The 14,022-nt window shown below is 42.1% G+C and overlaps 4 protein-coding genes across 11 annotated transcripts; 2 read left to right on the forward strand and 2 right to left on the reverse strand.

The window, feature by feature from the left end:
• Positions 1–1,794: 1,794 nt before the first annotated feature.
• LOC129584672 (uncharacterized) lies at positions 1,795–7,177 on the forward strand. 8 transcript variants are annotated; one of them, XM_055476945.1, is made up of 13 exons: positions 1,795–2,297; positions 2,502–2,597; positions 2,680–2,780; positions 3,022–3,103; positions 3,172–3,295; positions 3,367–4,704; positions 4,772–4,845; positions 5,058–5,398; positions 5,662–5,874; positions 5,979–6,280; positions 6,365–6,526; positions 6,598–6,663; positions 6,762–7,177. In XM_055476945.1, exons 6-11 carry the CDS (start codon positions 4,594–4,596, stop codon positions 6,485–6,487), a joined length of 1,164 nt encoding a protein of 387 aa, XP_055332920.1. In that variant the 5' UTR covers positions 1,795–2,297; positions 2,502–2,597; positions 2,680–2,780; positions 3,022–3,103; positions 3,172–3,295; positions 3,367–4,593; the 3' UTR covers positions 6,488–6,526; positions 6,598–6,663; positions 6,762–7,177. The 8 variants fall into 8 exon arrangements, with proteins under 8 accessions (XP_055332920.1, XP_055332917.1, XP_055332916.1 ...); XM_055476942.1 differs by having other exon boundaries at positions 3,022–3,068; positions 6,590–6,663; XM_055476941.1 differs by having other exon boundaries at positions 3,022–3,068.
• On the reverse strand, positions 7,100–8,269 carry LOC129584673 (DNA replication complex GINS protein PSF2-like). The gene has a single exon (XM_055476949.1). The coding sequence runs from the start codon at positions 8,028–8,030 to the stop codon at positions 7,344–7,346; it is 687 nt and encodes a 228-aa protein (XP_055332924.1). The 5' UTR covers positions 8,031–8,269; the 3' UTR covers positions 7,100–7,343.
• Positions 8,270–8,581: 312 nt separating this feature from the next.
• Positions 8,582–11,652, forward strand: LOC129584773 (protein arginine N-methyltransferase 5-like). The gene is made up of 5 exons (XM_055477086.1): positions 8,582–9,162; positions 9,293–9,380; positions 9,610–10,271; positions 10,441–10,861; positions 11,002–11,652. Exons 1-5 carry the CDS (start codon positions 8,761–8,763, stop codon positions 11,364–11,366), a joined length of 1,938 nt encoding a protein of 645 aa, XP_055333061.1. The 5' UTR covers positions 8,582–8,760; the 3' UTR covers positions 11,367–11,652.
• Positions 11,653–11,744: 92 nt separating this feature from the next.
• On the reverse strand, positions 11,745–13,935 carry LOC129584707 (metallophosphoesterase 1-like). The gene is made up of 7 exons (XM_055476999.1): positions 13,439–13,935; positions 13,303–13,373; positions 12,791–12,932; positions 12,506–12,713; positions 12,234–12,356; positions 12,016–12,168; positions 11,745–11,943 (listed from the first exon to the last, which is right to left on the reverse strand). Exons 1-7 carry the CDS (start codon positions 13,741–13,743, stop codon positions 11,788–11,790), a joined length of 1,158 nt encoding a protein of 385 aa, XP_055332974.1. The 5' UTR covers positions 13,744–13,935; the 3' UTR covers positions 11,745–11,787.
• Positions 13,936–14,022: the final 87 nt, after the last annotated feature.

Here is a 14,022-nt window from a genome sequence, read left to right on the forward strand (position 1 = left end):
ATGAATAATGGCCGATGACTATTACAAAATAAGTAATTCCAAGGATGTGTTGCTTTGCGGTAGCTCACAGACTTATAATAATATTAATGATGCCGTACGTATGTTTAGTAGTATCTGTAATTATTATGATACACTTGACATAAATTAATCGAAACACGGACTGTCTACTTGTACAAGCTTGTCCGGTAATTTCTGTCGTAAAGGTACAGATAGCACATATTTAGCGCGAAGTTTGCGCTATAGCGATTGCCACTACACTACGTTTGGCGTAACACGCAAATTTGTGTGTTTCGCTGTTTTGAACCGGCAGAAATTACCGGACAAGCTTGTACATACGGTACATAACTTGCAATGAAGACTAACGTGATGATGACTAACGTGTTGAGTTAGGCGCCATCCATAAATTACGTCACGCAAGTAGGGGAGGGGGAGGTCCTGAAAGCGTTACTGTTTGTTACGAGGGGGGAGGGGGGCTTTAAAAATTTGTTACGATGATGACGTCAACATGCTATATCGATGGAGGGGTTCTCATTTTGTTACGTAACGCTCAGGGGAGGGGATCTCAGTTTGTTAGCATTGGTGACACAGGGGGAGGGGGGTATCAAAATGTCCAATTTTTTTGCGTGACGTAATTTATGGATGGCGCCTTACATGAATTTTTACTTTGTATTGTACTCGTACTAGTACTTATTGTTAAGTAGCAGCTCAAATACTTCTACTGTTCTGGGTCCTGTTCTGGGTCCTGGCACAGATAATCAGTATTCATATAATTATAATCTGAACTGTAAAGTTAAAATGCCATCAGTATTGCATTCGTCTATGATATAGGCATATTTACATAATTATGCCAGTTCAGCTGAACTTATAATGTTTTATTTCGCACCAATTTCTCGGTAAAGATCATATCTCGTTATCTAAAATTTAACTCACAATACTACAAATTATTAAAGCCTGATCTCTGGAGAAGTCACATTTCGGCAAAGAACTGTGTAACTTTCTAAACTTTTTACTTTCGCGTTATTACTATGTAATTATTCGCACAAGTCAATTCACAATTTATACAATTACTGCCAGTCAGGATCAAGCACAGCCACTCAACACTATTTCGATTACTACCACAGTACATTTTGCGATATGGTATGTTGAGAAGGAAGATGTGTACTTTGCCTTCCAGTTAGCTGAACGGAAATGTTAATTTTTGTTAACTGATACTCATGCAGTCCTTTGTTCAATACGTGTTGATCACCATTAAATGTAATTATGTACCACAGTACAGTATTCGTCTGTATACGTCTAGTGGTATGAAAATTACAGTACTCACGACTTGAAAAGTTATTCAAAATGTTCAATTATCACACCTTTTGATTACAAACAAAATGAAGTTGTATTTTTATGATACATAACACGCATAGTATTCCATTTTGCAAGGGGTTTACTGCTTCAGTTGCCGCATCAGTATTATACACTATACATTTGCGATAAACGTTGTCTAAGCAGGGCGCAATCCGAGGGAAACCGAGAAACGGCTGAAAAAGGCGCCGATGGGGGAATCGAACCCCGGCTACGTCGTTAGATCCGCGTAGGCAGTACCACTGCACCACGGCGCAATACGTTGAAATCCTTTCAAAGACTTTATCGCTGTACGTGAGCCGCTTCTCCGCTCACAGTTGGAAACTTCGGACTAACAAGTAAAGAGCAATCCAACTCCATACGGCATTTTGATTAATCTTTGACCTTAAAACTATTAATTGCTGTGGCAAGATTTAATCTACCGCGCTATAACAAGTCGTCACTGTTAATTTGTGTTTAGGCACTGCTTGCATGGAGGCCCTTTCCGCGCCTCCATGCAAGCCATTGATGTCTTCGCTTGTTGTTTTAAAACATTTTATAAACAACATTCGTACATGCAGTGCAGATACATTTTCGGGATCTTATTTTTACGAAATTTTAGTTTCCTTTCGCCTAATTTTAGCATTTAATTGACAGCTTCGTTGATCATTTGTCCTTATGAAGTCTGTAGTCATATCACTCATAAAGTATATGTTTTTCCCAAATGAGCCGCAGAGACATAAGAAATATATGTACTTTTGAACGGTTATATTATTCGATGAATTTCTGTTGTGAGGATTCTTGTGCGACTTAACCATATGATAAAAATAACTCAAAATACCTTATCATGGCAATGCTCTCTTTGTTTCACTATCCGGATAAAAGATGTCCACAGTCCTACTCGATTTACAGCCTTTTTGTTGTAATTTATTTGTTTTTTCCAGTAAAATCTTTTGTCGTAGCCCAAGGTAAGCAGCAGTTTGTACAGTATTTTTTTATTATTAAACGCAGCGCAAAGATACCTATGATGGTTATTATGCTACGATATTCAAATAACTGTGTAATATTTTTAACGATAGTTACTGTATTTTATTAACGTACATATATATGTATATATATATATATATATATAGTGCGCATTTAATTTACACAAGTGCCGTTCAATTAATCAGTAACAGACTGTCTGGCGGAGAATGTCCGAACTGGAAACTTTACTCTATCCACGTCATTAACTTACACGGAAGGAGTGCCCGTTGGCGAAAATTGCGGTACGAGTAAATTGATCCATGATTTAAAACCTCTTTTTAATTCTCTTCTTCGTCAAGGTTTTCGACTCTTTCACATTTTCAGTTGGTCTGTGCGTTAATCGCACCGGCCCATATCCAGATGGCATGTTCTGGTATCCCGGCGCGATGCATGAAGGATGCAGAGCGTACGTCAAATGTCAAAATGTAAATACCAGCTAATACAACGTGGAATATTGCATATCAGCCGATTTTTGCCGGTCTTGTGAACTAGAGCTAGATCTATGTATAAAATAATTAACAGTAAAGTTGTTAGCCCATTAGGACTTGCAATTTGTTAGTGCTAAATGCATAAGGACATCGTGAGAGTTATGAAGTATGAAAGTAATTACTACGAGTACGAATAGAGCCACGGTACACTTGCCATAAAAAGAACGGTTATTTTCAGTGGGCTGCGGAAGTGTGGCTTTGTCCCGTTGGAGAAATCTTTGATGCGTAAGAAGCTGAATAATGGTGTAGCAATGCCACAGGTTATTTATTAGTCGCATTAAATATAAGCTTACATTTAAATTTTTACATTAAATCGTAAGTTTTGCAGCATTGTCGGCAGCTGCGCCGAACCGAGTGACGACAGGAGCGTCAGAAGACAGCAATGCGAGAGACCAGAGTCTGACAGTTTAGCGTTTACGTCAGTTCTGGCAGAGGAATCAAGTACCCCCGAAGTGCGTAATTGCGACAATAAAACTTAACCGCACAAATTAAAATATTTACTGTGTGACGATTTCTAATATAGTTAGCAATAACATCGGAAGACCCTAGTAACCTTTCGGCGACAACCATAAGCTCCACCACAACCAACCACGAGCACAATATAACCGACTTCTCCCACATTCTCGAACAAGTTAACGATCCACTTTCCCATGTTTACCCCGTTACCGAACCTATTACTACAACAACAGTTACGTCAACAACAACGGAACGGGCAACGGAGAGTGTGCCGCGTCTGGGCACGGACGCAGCTGCAGCAAACCGGACACTCGTCAACAACGATACACAGAGCATTTCCTTCACAACAGACGATGATGATGCTGCGGAAACTGATACCGCGTCGTCTGAGCCCGCGGAAATTGTGACGTCTACCGAGGATAACTCTGCGATTTCAACGGATAGCTTGCCGGAAACATCCACATTGGAATCACTTATTACTAGCACTGTCCAGAATTCTTATGTAGATTCTGATGCCGTGACCCTTGATGCCAAGTCTGGAGCAACGGACGCATATACCAGGAAACAACAGCAAAAAGAAGAGATCAAATATCGTTTCTACAATTTCCCGGGTACTCTGCTGCGCATTCCAGTGCGGATTCGGGCTCGCGATAAGGAATCTGTTTAGAATTGTTAACTTACACTGTCAAGATTTATCATACATGTATGATGACCTTCGAGAACCATACGAGTGCATTAAATGTTCATATTTAACAGGAATTTGTTACTGTGCCACTGTGCATTAATATTACCTGAAGCAAAAGTTTCCGGGGTGATTAGTGCTAAACGAGAATATGTTGAACTACTAGTATGTTCCACTTCCTTTGAAAGGTGTGCCATGCGGGAATTATAGTAATATCGTTGTGTTTAAGAGTAAAATCGTTGGCAAACGTGGCAAAAATTTCAGATTTTATACGTACAGTACATAGAAGTATTCATATTTCAAAATTTCGCGAAAGCCGTGCAAAGTTGCAAACAAACACCGACGCGGTTGTGTTATACCTGTAACCTGGTATCTGTTGTCGTCCAACGGGCGGGCACCAGCAGGTTTGTGCGTAATGCGCCAATGCAGGTCCGTCGCGCGCCGTGAACTGTTCTCCTGGTTTTTTATGCACTGACCCTTGTGGATTTCGATTTATGCCCGTATTTTATTTACCTGAAAATCGAATTCTCCTTGCAATCCCTTTGTCTTCATAAATTTCGGATATTCTTCGTTACCAGTTACTGTTTTCCTTATCGCCTTTTTATCGTTCAAATGCCACCGAAGGCAAAACCAAACGGATACGCTTTGTTTGTCTTGGAGCAGAGTCGACTGAACCACATAGATCCCAGAGCTGGCTTCTCGAAATTCCAGGCGGAATGGAACGTGAGTGTTACCTACGAAACAGAAAGGCAATAATTTCAGTAACATCTTTATTGTTGCTTTTCTCTAGGCTCTCGACAATTTTGGGAAGAACTACTACAAAGAAAAGGCGAAAGCACAGAAGGCCACCGCTTCAGCTAACAAGTATGAAGTTGATACCAGTTGAACAGTGCAAGTTGTAAGCTGCACAGTGTAGAGTTTACACTGTAAAGTGTAATTTAGTGTAAACGGTTACTAGTTTTGCCCTCGCCAGATTCTTGTAATGCTTTTATGATTCTTTTTTGCTCAAGGACCGAACATGTGCCTAAGAGAATTCTGTTTTCCGTTTTTCTCCAGAATGCTCTTATTTTTTGCAGCGCTGTGGATGGTGGAAATGTACAGGCGCCGCCGCCGCCACCAGTTTATGATCCGATTGCCAATATCGAAAATTTTCGCGCTAATAATAAGCGCGCGTATCCCGATGATGGATACGATGATGATTTTGGCGATTATTACGACGACGAAGACATCTACGTGGAAAATGCACCCGCCATGGTTAAGAAAGTATTCCTGGTGGGCGACGACACTGGATTCACCACGGAAATGGTAGTCACAGCGGAACACGTGAACGTGGAGGAGGACAACGAACTGCTGGAAGTGCTAACCAAAGACAGCGAACTCCTCCAGAATGTCCTCGAAGCATATCGTGATTTAAATGGTATTACCTGATTATTCGCATCTTTCAGTTGGGATTCATCATGATATATAATAATTAAAATGTATAATAATCGCTGGATTTGCACTGTTGTATTAAGTTCAAATAATAAGTTATCCTAATTGTTTATATTTACAATTTCCGAAAATTGTAATTGTCGTTGTTTCGTAAGTTTGATAGCGCTTGATCTTTTCTGTTCTTGTTTTTCTTTCTTGCTGGAGATTTTAATTGTGTGGTGAAATTCAACTTGTGCGTGCATTTTGCAGAAATTCGCAATTATCATGTGTTTGTCATGTCCTGCACGCCGGTGATTTTCGCGCAAGGCATAAAGAAAGGATCGAATCGACCAATGAACCGGCCAGTGGAGATTGCCGTCAGTGCCTTCTCCATTCACAATGGTGTGGAAAAGGCGTTCTACCAAACATTTGTGTATCCTGGCATCATTCCCGAGATTGAAACGATTCACGCCAATGAATCAAGTTGGTTTCTCTAGAGTTTAGATTACTATTACCGGTGTACTTTTCGTGTGCGTTTAATTTATTTTGGCTTCCGTACTTGATTTTTATTGTAATCATCTCTGTAGAAAGGATCGTTTTGACGACTTGCCCCTTGCACTTGCAGGAGCAGAGTTTCATGGCATTCCACACAATGAACAGCTTCTTGTGGATGACGATTGTTTTCAGTTTGACCAAAATGGATTTACATTGTCGCGCGACTATTACGAGATTAATCGTCAGGTGCTACGATTTATGGGATACGATGGAAAAAATGAAGCACGCCTGCCTCCTTTACTGTGTTCTGGCAGCTACATCGGAATTACGGAAGCTTGTTTTCGTTGGTTGGCCGCGCAAGCCAGAAAGCAGGCAGTCGGGCGAAAATTACCAGGTGCGAGCGTTTTGGTATTTGTAGACTGTAGTAATTCGTTCTGTGATCTTCACGAATGTGACTAATATTCGCATCCTTTTCCAGGTCTCCCGCAAGTTGCTTTCGGCAAGTTGGAAACGTTTATCCAGTTGGCACACCGTGCCCGTACAGCAAAAATGGAGATTAAAAAGGAAACTCCTTTATCTGCCCGGATTTAGAGAATTTTAAACCGGAAAGAGGCTTCCATCGGCATCTGTTGAAGTTGAGGTGTGCTGATATTATAATTTTTTTAAACATGTGATCGAAATTGCTATTGTGTAATCAGTGTAGATTTTCAGTTGCCCGTTTCACGCGAAATGTACTACAAACAAAATCTGCGCTTTGGGAGCGACTCAGGAAGCTTGGTAAGCGAGCCCGAAGCCGTATCTCGTGTCGTTTTGTTAGGAGTATGTTTAACCGTAATGCTGGGTGAGATGATGAAGTTTTTGGATTGTTGTTGCAGTTATCTGGCGCTATACAAGCTGCACGATGTTTATGGAATGCCGATAAAGGAACCATACGTGTATCTGGAAAAAGATGTAGTCGAGGAACAGAAAGCGCATTCGACTGCTTCATAAGTCCTACTTCTCTAGGCCTTTTCAGTCTTTTCATTAGTTTTTTTTCTGCCCTAGTCTTTCTTTGGCAGCAATATCGTTTGGTTGCTAATTACGTCTCCCCGGATTTTATAGAACCAAGGATTTTGTTTCCAACTTAGTTGGTTGTGCCACATTTGCATCAAATAGAAATCTGAACCAGTTAACTTATTTTGACGGAGCAGTGTAGTTGTTGGTGAATGAGGGGCTTTGTTCCGAGTGTTTTTACGTTTCAATCAAATGCACGTACAGAAACTTGATTTTACTGAGTGGATCAAAGAATAAATTCTTGAAAGAAGAAACAACCTGTCAATGAATTGCCCACACAAAGTTCGATCTAGAAAAGCTGCAATCGTACTAGAAAGCAGATAATTATTAATTTATTGTTAATACACAATCAACATTCACACCGCACCGACTGGCGAAAACGAAGTTAATCTGAAAACTTTTCTTCATCTTTGCGCCGGAGTTCGGAAACTTGATGTACTTGCTCCGGTACGTGATGCACTCATCGTAATGGGCGTAATTGTCGTGCCAGCCAGTCCAGGCGTGCCAAACGTCCCCGGAAGACCAGCTGGACTGAAATCCGCGGTCGCACCAGCCGCAGCTGAATTCCGTAGCATATCCAGTTGGTCCACTCCTCTGGTCAGCAGATTCCTCATAGAACTCAGTTCCATTTCCGTCAAATGGAACAGCTGAGCGTGCGCGTTGGAGCCCTGGATGTGCTTGGCCAAAGAGGCGCGTATTTTGGCCAAACGCAAATCCATAATATCTTTGATCAGACGACGAATCTCCAGACTGTTTGCCACATCGTCCACAAAGTACTCCAATGCAATCTGCGATAATTCCACATAACACTCGGGCATTTCTGTAAACACTCCGGAGTTATACTCCTGTTCTTTCTTCTGCATAAGAAAATCCACGGACAACCAATCGGGAACTACCAGGCGACACTCGCGACGTTTGCGAAAATACACGGCGACCCACAATGGAACTTCGATAGGAATCGACGGCTCAAAAGGACCGATATCCGCGCACAGCAGAGAAATTATACCGTGGCGTTTCTGCGGTATGATGGTTACTCGTAGATCTTCTGCCAGGAATTCTAATTCGTTCGGATCAAACGGTCCTGTCGTCATTGCGGATTAAATTCAAAAGTCATAAAGACTGAAATGCCTAAATGCTACCGACTGTATTAGGACTTCACTTAAGTGTGAACCAAACTGCAAACAGCTCCGCAGCACAGAAATTTGATCTATCGGAGGGCCGTGGACGAACTAAATCGGGGTTTCGAAAAAGATTACGAACATCGCGTAACCACAGCCATTATTTTTCCAACTAAACTCTGATCTAAAAGTTCCAAACCGAAAATTCGTGAAAAATATGTCCTGCACCCAGAACTCATGGAACGTACAAATGGAAGGCGCGCATCTCCGCGTCACCGCGGAAGATAGTTGCGATTCGAGCCTATACAGAACGTAGCGCTGTCTCCTGGTGCGTTCGCCCCGAGATGCGCATAATATTGCCTTTAGAGTACGTAGTGCACGTTAAAAGGGGACTTTATCCGTACCCTCAGCCCGACCATTTTCGACAAAGCGTGTACGACCGCCGGGTTGCGGCGTAAGCCAAAACATAGCTTTGTGGTCGAGTGCTTATTTTGTGTTACGTTTCCTGTTTTCACAGCGCAGATGTACGGTACATTGCGTCCTTTGTGTGCTAATTTTATCCCGTTTTACGTTTATATGTCATTCTTTAATTGTTACATAGCTTTTTTGATACTGTTTTTGATATATTTACTAGCAGTGGCTTAAAAGCTTGTGAAGGCTGTTTTACACGTAAAGTAGACTCACAATCAGCAGAGTTACACCAATGGAGCAATCAGCATGTGAATCCAGGTTAGCCATCGGCCTGGTTATCGATGCACCGGATGGGCTTTCAAAGGCTGATTTTAACTTGTCACAGAGAAAATTTCTGGATACTCTGTGTTGCTACAAATCTTTGGGACTGAGTTTCTGTATGGTACCGACAGTGAATGTGGAGCGGGAGAGAGAAAAGCCGCGCATGTGTGGTTCCATGCGCTATCTGCATTTGGCGCGGTTGCCAGCTTGTAGTTGCGGTCAGAATGGCGGATCGCATTTGCCGCTCAATATGGAGTGCGTGTATCCATCCGAAGACAGAGTAATGACGCCCGGAGATGCTGAATTATTGTCCACGGACCCTGATAATCGAGTTTGTGTGATGTTACCGTACCAACCGGAAAAGGAGTTTCAGGTTAGTAACTGGACTTAACTGCGCCTGATGGGAGAATGGAATGTTGCGTGTCAGGCTATCAGATGTTTGAGTTTTTTCCTTTGCGATTATGTGTCCCTGCTGTGGTGCTGGAAAAATTGTTTGCCATTAGGTGACGGAAAACGCCGACATAGTTTGTAACTCGGAGAGAGGGAACGTTTGGGTGGAAGTGAATCTCGACGGCAGTGTGGAAAAGTCTAGTACGTGTTCTGGTTTACGCCATTTACCGGAGTCTGGAGCATTGAGTTGTTGTTGGATATTGTCGTATACTAATGATTTTGTTGTACTGATACACTTTTACGCTAGCGAACTACTGATACGTTTATCAAATTTATCAGCGTTAATAATTACTTAACTGTAGCGTTATTACTGTTGTGGAAGATCGTACACAACGCTAACTTCGTTTATTTTGTATCTTGTGCAATGTAGCTGAGGAAGTTTGTCGGAACGAAAGAGTGCTCTCACCGGAAGCTGCTCTTCGATATTTTCATCAGTTGATGATAAGCACCAGATATCACCCTAGAATATACGCTGCCCTGGCGTTGCCGCGTGATCTGTCAGCTTACAACGAACGTCTGGATCACTGGGTCAGCGAGCCGGTAGACTGCGTTGTAGTGACCAGTGCGGCATTTGTTCCCGGCGAGAACGGACGGAATGTGCTGCACATGAAAGAATTGCATGACTTATTCCTGAAAAAACTTATCACCCTGAATCGCTGTGCGGTTTTATTGCGATTGCATCCTAATGAACTGAAGGAAAACCTGATCAAGCGGTTTGTGGAAACTTTACGCGATCGTTATGCTTGCTGTGTGCCCACGCGCCGCTGTCGCCGTTCTGAGCGCTTGTATGGCACCATGCAACCATTGCACGATAATCTTTTGCCGGAGCAATACCACGGATTCGAAACTGATGTCAGAAAATACGAACTTTATGAGGCTGCTATTGGCGAAGCTATGAAGTTTTTACGCACAAAGAGGTGGAGCGCAGACGTCAAAGCAGTTCCGCACGAGTTCGTGGTAGCGGTTCTAGGATGCGGAGGTGGCGCAATTGTCGACCGCGCCATTGCTGCAGCGGCCGCCCTTTCCGCAAAAGTAGGTTTTACGTATTACTGGATAACTACAGTACTATACAAATTAGGAAATAGCAAGCAAATGCAACTCCGGCGATACGCATATTGTACATGTTTTTGGTCCTCTTAAGCAGGATTTTGAAGTTCCGGTAAAATATTGCTTTGATCGCGAGCTTCTTTGGACTTTGCAGGTACGGATATATGCCGTCGACAAAAACGTCAACGCAATTACACTTGCGACGGCGAAGAAAGGATGTTCGTGGAAAGACGTCGATGTGGTGATTGTGCAGAGTGATATGCGGTACTGGCGATGCCCGGAAAAGCTTGATATCATCGCTCATGAAATGCTCGGCTGCTTTGCTGACGATGAATGCTGTCCGGAATGTTTAGCCGTACCGCAGAAGTTTCTGCAGCCGGATGGAATATCAATTCCATCGACATATTCCAGCTACCTTATGCCAATTTCCTCGACCCGACTGTACGGAGAAGTGCTTAACAGCTCCAGCCGGCTGCTGGAGCATATGCAAGCATTTTACCCGAACCAGTTTGACTTTTTGGGATTTGCTTCGGAAGCTCGGGTTTTCTCGTTTCACCACGGTCCGGACGCTTTAGGTGAGCCTATTAGCCTATTACTGTACCGGGCTTTATTTACTTCGAATAAATCGTTTTTAAGTTCATGTCGGATAGTATCCGCATATTCATTGTTCAATTAAAGCCCAATTCTCTTTTCTAAGAATTTGATACAATTGCAGTTGCGGGTTCACAAAGTTGTCGATTGGAGTATGTAGCGCTGACCGACGGTCTTCTGCACGGATTTGCCGGTAGCTTTGAAGCTGTGCTATTTCGAAACATCACTTTTTGCACTGGAATTGGGAGACGGACTCCAGGACTGCAGTCGTGGAATACCGTGTACTTTCCGCTGATTCAGCCGGTCTTTATCAACAAGAACGATCCCATTCATTTGGAGTTTAGCCGTCATGTAGGAACGGCAGCTGTATGGTATGAATGGAAACTTGTGGAACCTAAATGTTCCAGAATTCATAATTTGAATGGAACGAGGCTCACCTTTCCGCTGACTGTGGCAAAAGCCACAGAACCGAATTTGTGCGAATACTGACGACTCGTGTGCACTACCCGGCACCTGGAGCGTTCCTTAAACCTGTGTCATTACAGTAATTGTTTTCTGTTTTCCTTCTGTTTTGCGGATGATCGTGTATTTTGGTTTTGCGAATGGATGTCTTTGTGGCCAGTTAGTGTCCGGTGTCTTGACACACTGACGACAGTTCTTTTCACTAGTTACTAGCTAGTGATTTTATACCATGTGTTTGAATTTCTTGAGTTTGAATTTTTGGGGTATGGAACGTTGTCACGTTATTGTTTCACTGGATAGAAGGTTTTTTGAGTTTTACCGCGAAGGCCATTGCCGTTGCTGAATAAATACAGGATAGTTTTCTATCACAATTATCCGACTTCAAAACATCACTCAGAAGCGAATTAGACTTTATTCCGTGCATCCGATAATAAATAATAATCACTCTTTATTTTTTTAATTTTGAGCTTGCTTTAAAACGAAATGTTATGATGAGACCACCCAAAACAATCAAAGAAATTAACAATCCATATAAAAAGAACACAGTGTGCTCGTTGGGTAAATGGCATCGGCCGACCTTCAGTTCCGATTTGCAGACCGAAACCTGCAATGTTTATTAAAATTAGATGCAAAAGTCACAGGCATTACAACAAAACGCACTGCGGGGAAAACAAACCATTAAAAAGGACGGATTTATTTTATTGCGCCAGTTGAATGACGCAACCGTCCATTCAGGAGCCGGCTCGCCGTCCTGCAGAAAATGCTCCTGGTAGCAGCCGTGGTGTGTGTGACCGCTAAATAGCGCGCGAGGAGACAATTTTTCCAACAACTAAACAAAAACCTCGAGTTCAAATTCCAAAGAACGTACAAGTACTAAAACACAGTTACACCAACCTCTTGGGAAGCTTCTCTGCTAAGGCAATCCCATTTTGGTCGGAACGAGATATTCTTTTCGGAAGACGGGGCCGCATCGTCTTGCGAGCATTCAGCGTCCGATTCACGATACAAGGGAAAATGCTAAATCCAAAGCAATAAAAAATATGAAAAACGAAAATAACGATATCAAAAAATAATCGCTATGTATAGCTCGGCATATCAAAGCTAAAAAGTCAGTTTAAAAGAACGATCCATTTTTCGGGTAACTTTACATCAATTAGTGTATGTACCTGTAACACTACAGGCCGAACTTCTGCCTTATTCAGGGATCGAGATAGATCGGACAGCAGTTTCTGAGCTTCTCTGCACATGGTACAACCATCGTTTTCAAATGCCATACTGTTTAGTATAACAAAATCCATTCCGCTGAGTGAATACCGATAAACGCTTTTTGGAACAAACCGTCTCTCAAATCTCGATCGGCCTTTATCCGAAATCCTATGTCAAACAAATTTCAGAGATGCGGCAGCAAGCTGCAACAGTGAAGTGACTGAACATCATCAGAACATGCTCACTTGTAGTGAAAGCCGATATCGTGATTTCCCGCCGCACATATTAAAGGAATATGAGATGGAACGGAAAAAATTACGCGAAACCTTCGCAAATCTTCCTCAAACTGTTGCAGCGATGTAACATCAGCTTTGTCAAACAAATCACCTGCAATGTAGATAAAAGATATTACTGTAACACTTTACGACAGAAACAATAGTACTCTGTATATGTTTCTATTATACAATGTTCAGGAAACTCAAGCTTCATTTCGAAATGACGTAGTCGACAAAACGAATAAATGAAATAATAAATTTATATTTGACAGCAAAAAAATTTTGTTGAATAATGTTTATTAAAGCATAACGAGAGATCCCATAAAAAAGGGAAATTGCGAATTTGGTAACAATAATTTACAAAGATATACGCTCACAGTGATTACTAGTGCTGATTAATGGGTCCAAGTGTTCAAAGTTTTGAAAGGCACATTTTATTTTTTAATTGTTCAATCTCGTATGGAAAAAGTCACAAACCTAACCCAATATGAAAACCACAGCAGGTTGCAGCAAATACAGCGCTGTCTGGAACGATCGCCACATCTGCCACTCCCTGCAAAAACACCTCGGCTTAAAGATGGTACATCAGGCAAGCGTTTGCACGTCCTCGCTGATCACCTTCGGGCTTTATCGAGCCAGTGCGCCCACGGACCCAGAACATGGGTGTCCGCCAATATCATGGCGCGAAGTGGCGCTTCTTCTCCTCCTTGACCATCCAAGCATTGTAACGCTGGCCAGCTGCACCACCAGATGCTGGCAAAATAAATCAGATACTCGCAATAAAATACGCCAATGCAAAAAGTGCCAAGAGTAACATAAAATATATGGTGGGAAGATAAAGATGAACGATGTAGATGATGCCTCCAGCCAGTGCGAAGCAACTGCCGTATCTTCATTTTGACTGATTCATGGATGCAGGGCATGCAGCACAGAGAAACAAATACTTCGTCCTGAAAACTTTTCAGTCTACATTTTTTCAAAATACGAGGAACTTCTTACTCAAAATTAGAAAGAAAATAATTACTTACTATAATGCACTGAAATCTAACAGCTAAAATGCTAAACGGACCTAATACAAAATTTAAACCTCAAAAGTCAAAAGCAAAAAAAATCGCTTTTCAGATGTACCTGTAATGGACGGCCTAGCAGTGCGCTGGTTTAAAAGCGGAGCCTGGCTTTGCATACGCACTTATACTACTGGG

The sequence above is a fragment of the Paramacrobiotus metropolitanus genome, unplaced genomic scaffold, assembly GCF_019649055.1.
Source record: "Paramacrobiotus metropolitanus isolate TYO unplaced genomic scaffold, Prichtersi_v1.0 Parri_scaffold0000014, whole genome shotgun sequence".
Classification (NCBI taxonomy): Eukaryota; Metazoa; Tardigrada; class Eutardigrada; order Parachela; family Macrobiotidae; genus Paramacrobiotus; species Paramacrobiotus metropolitanus.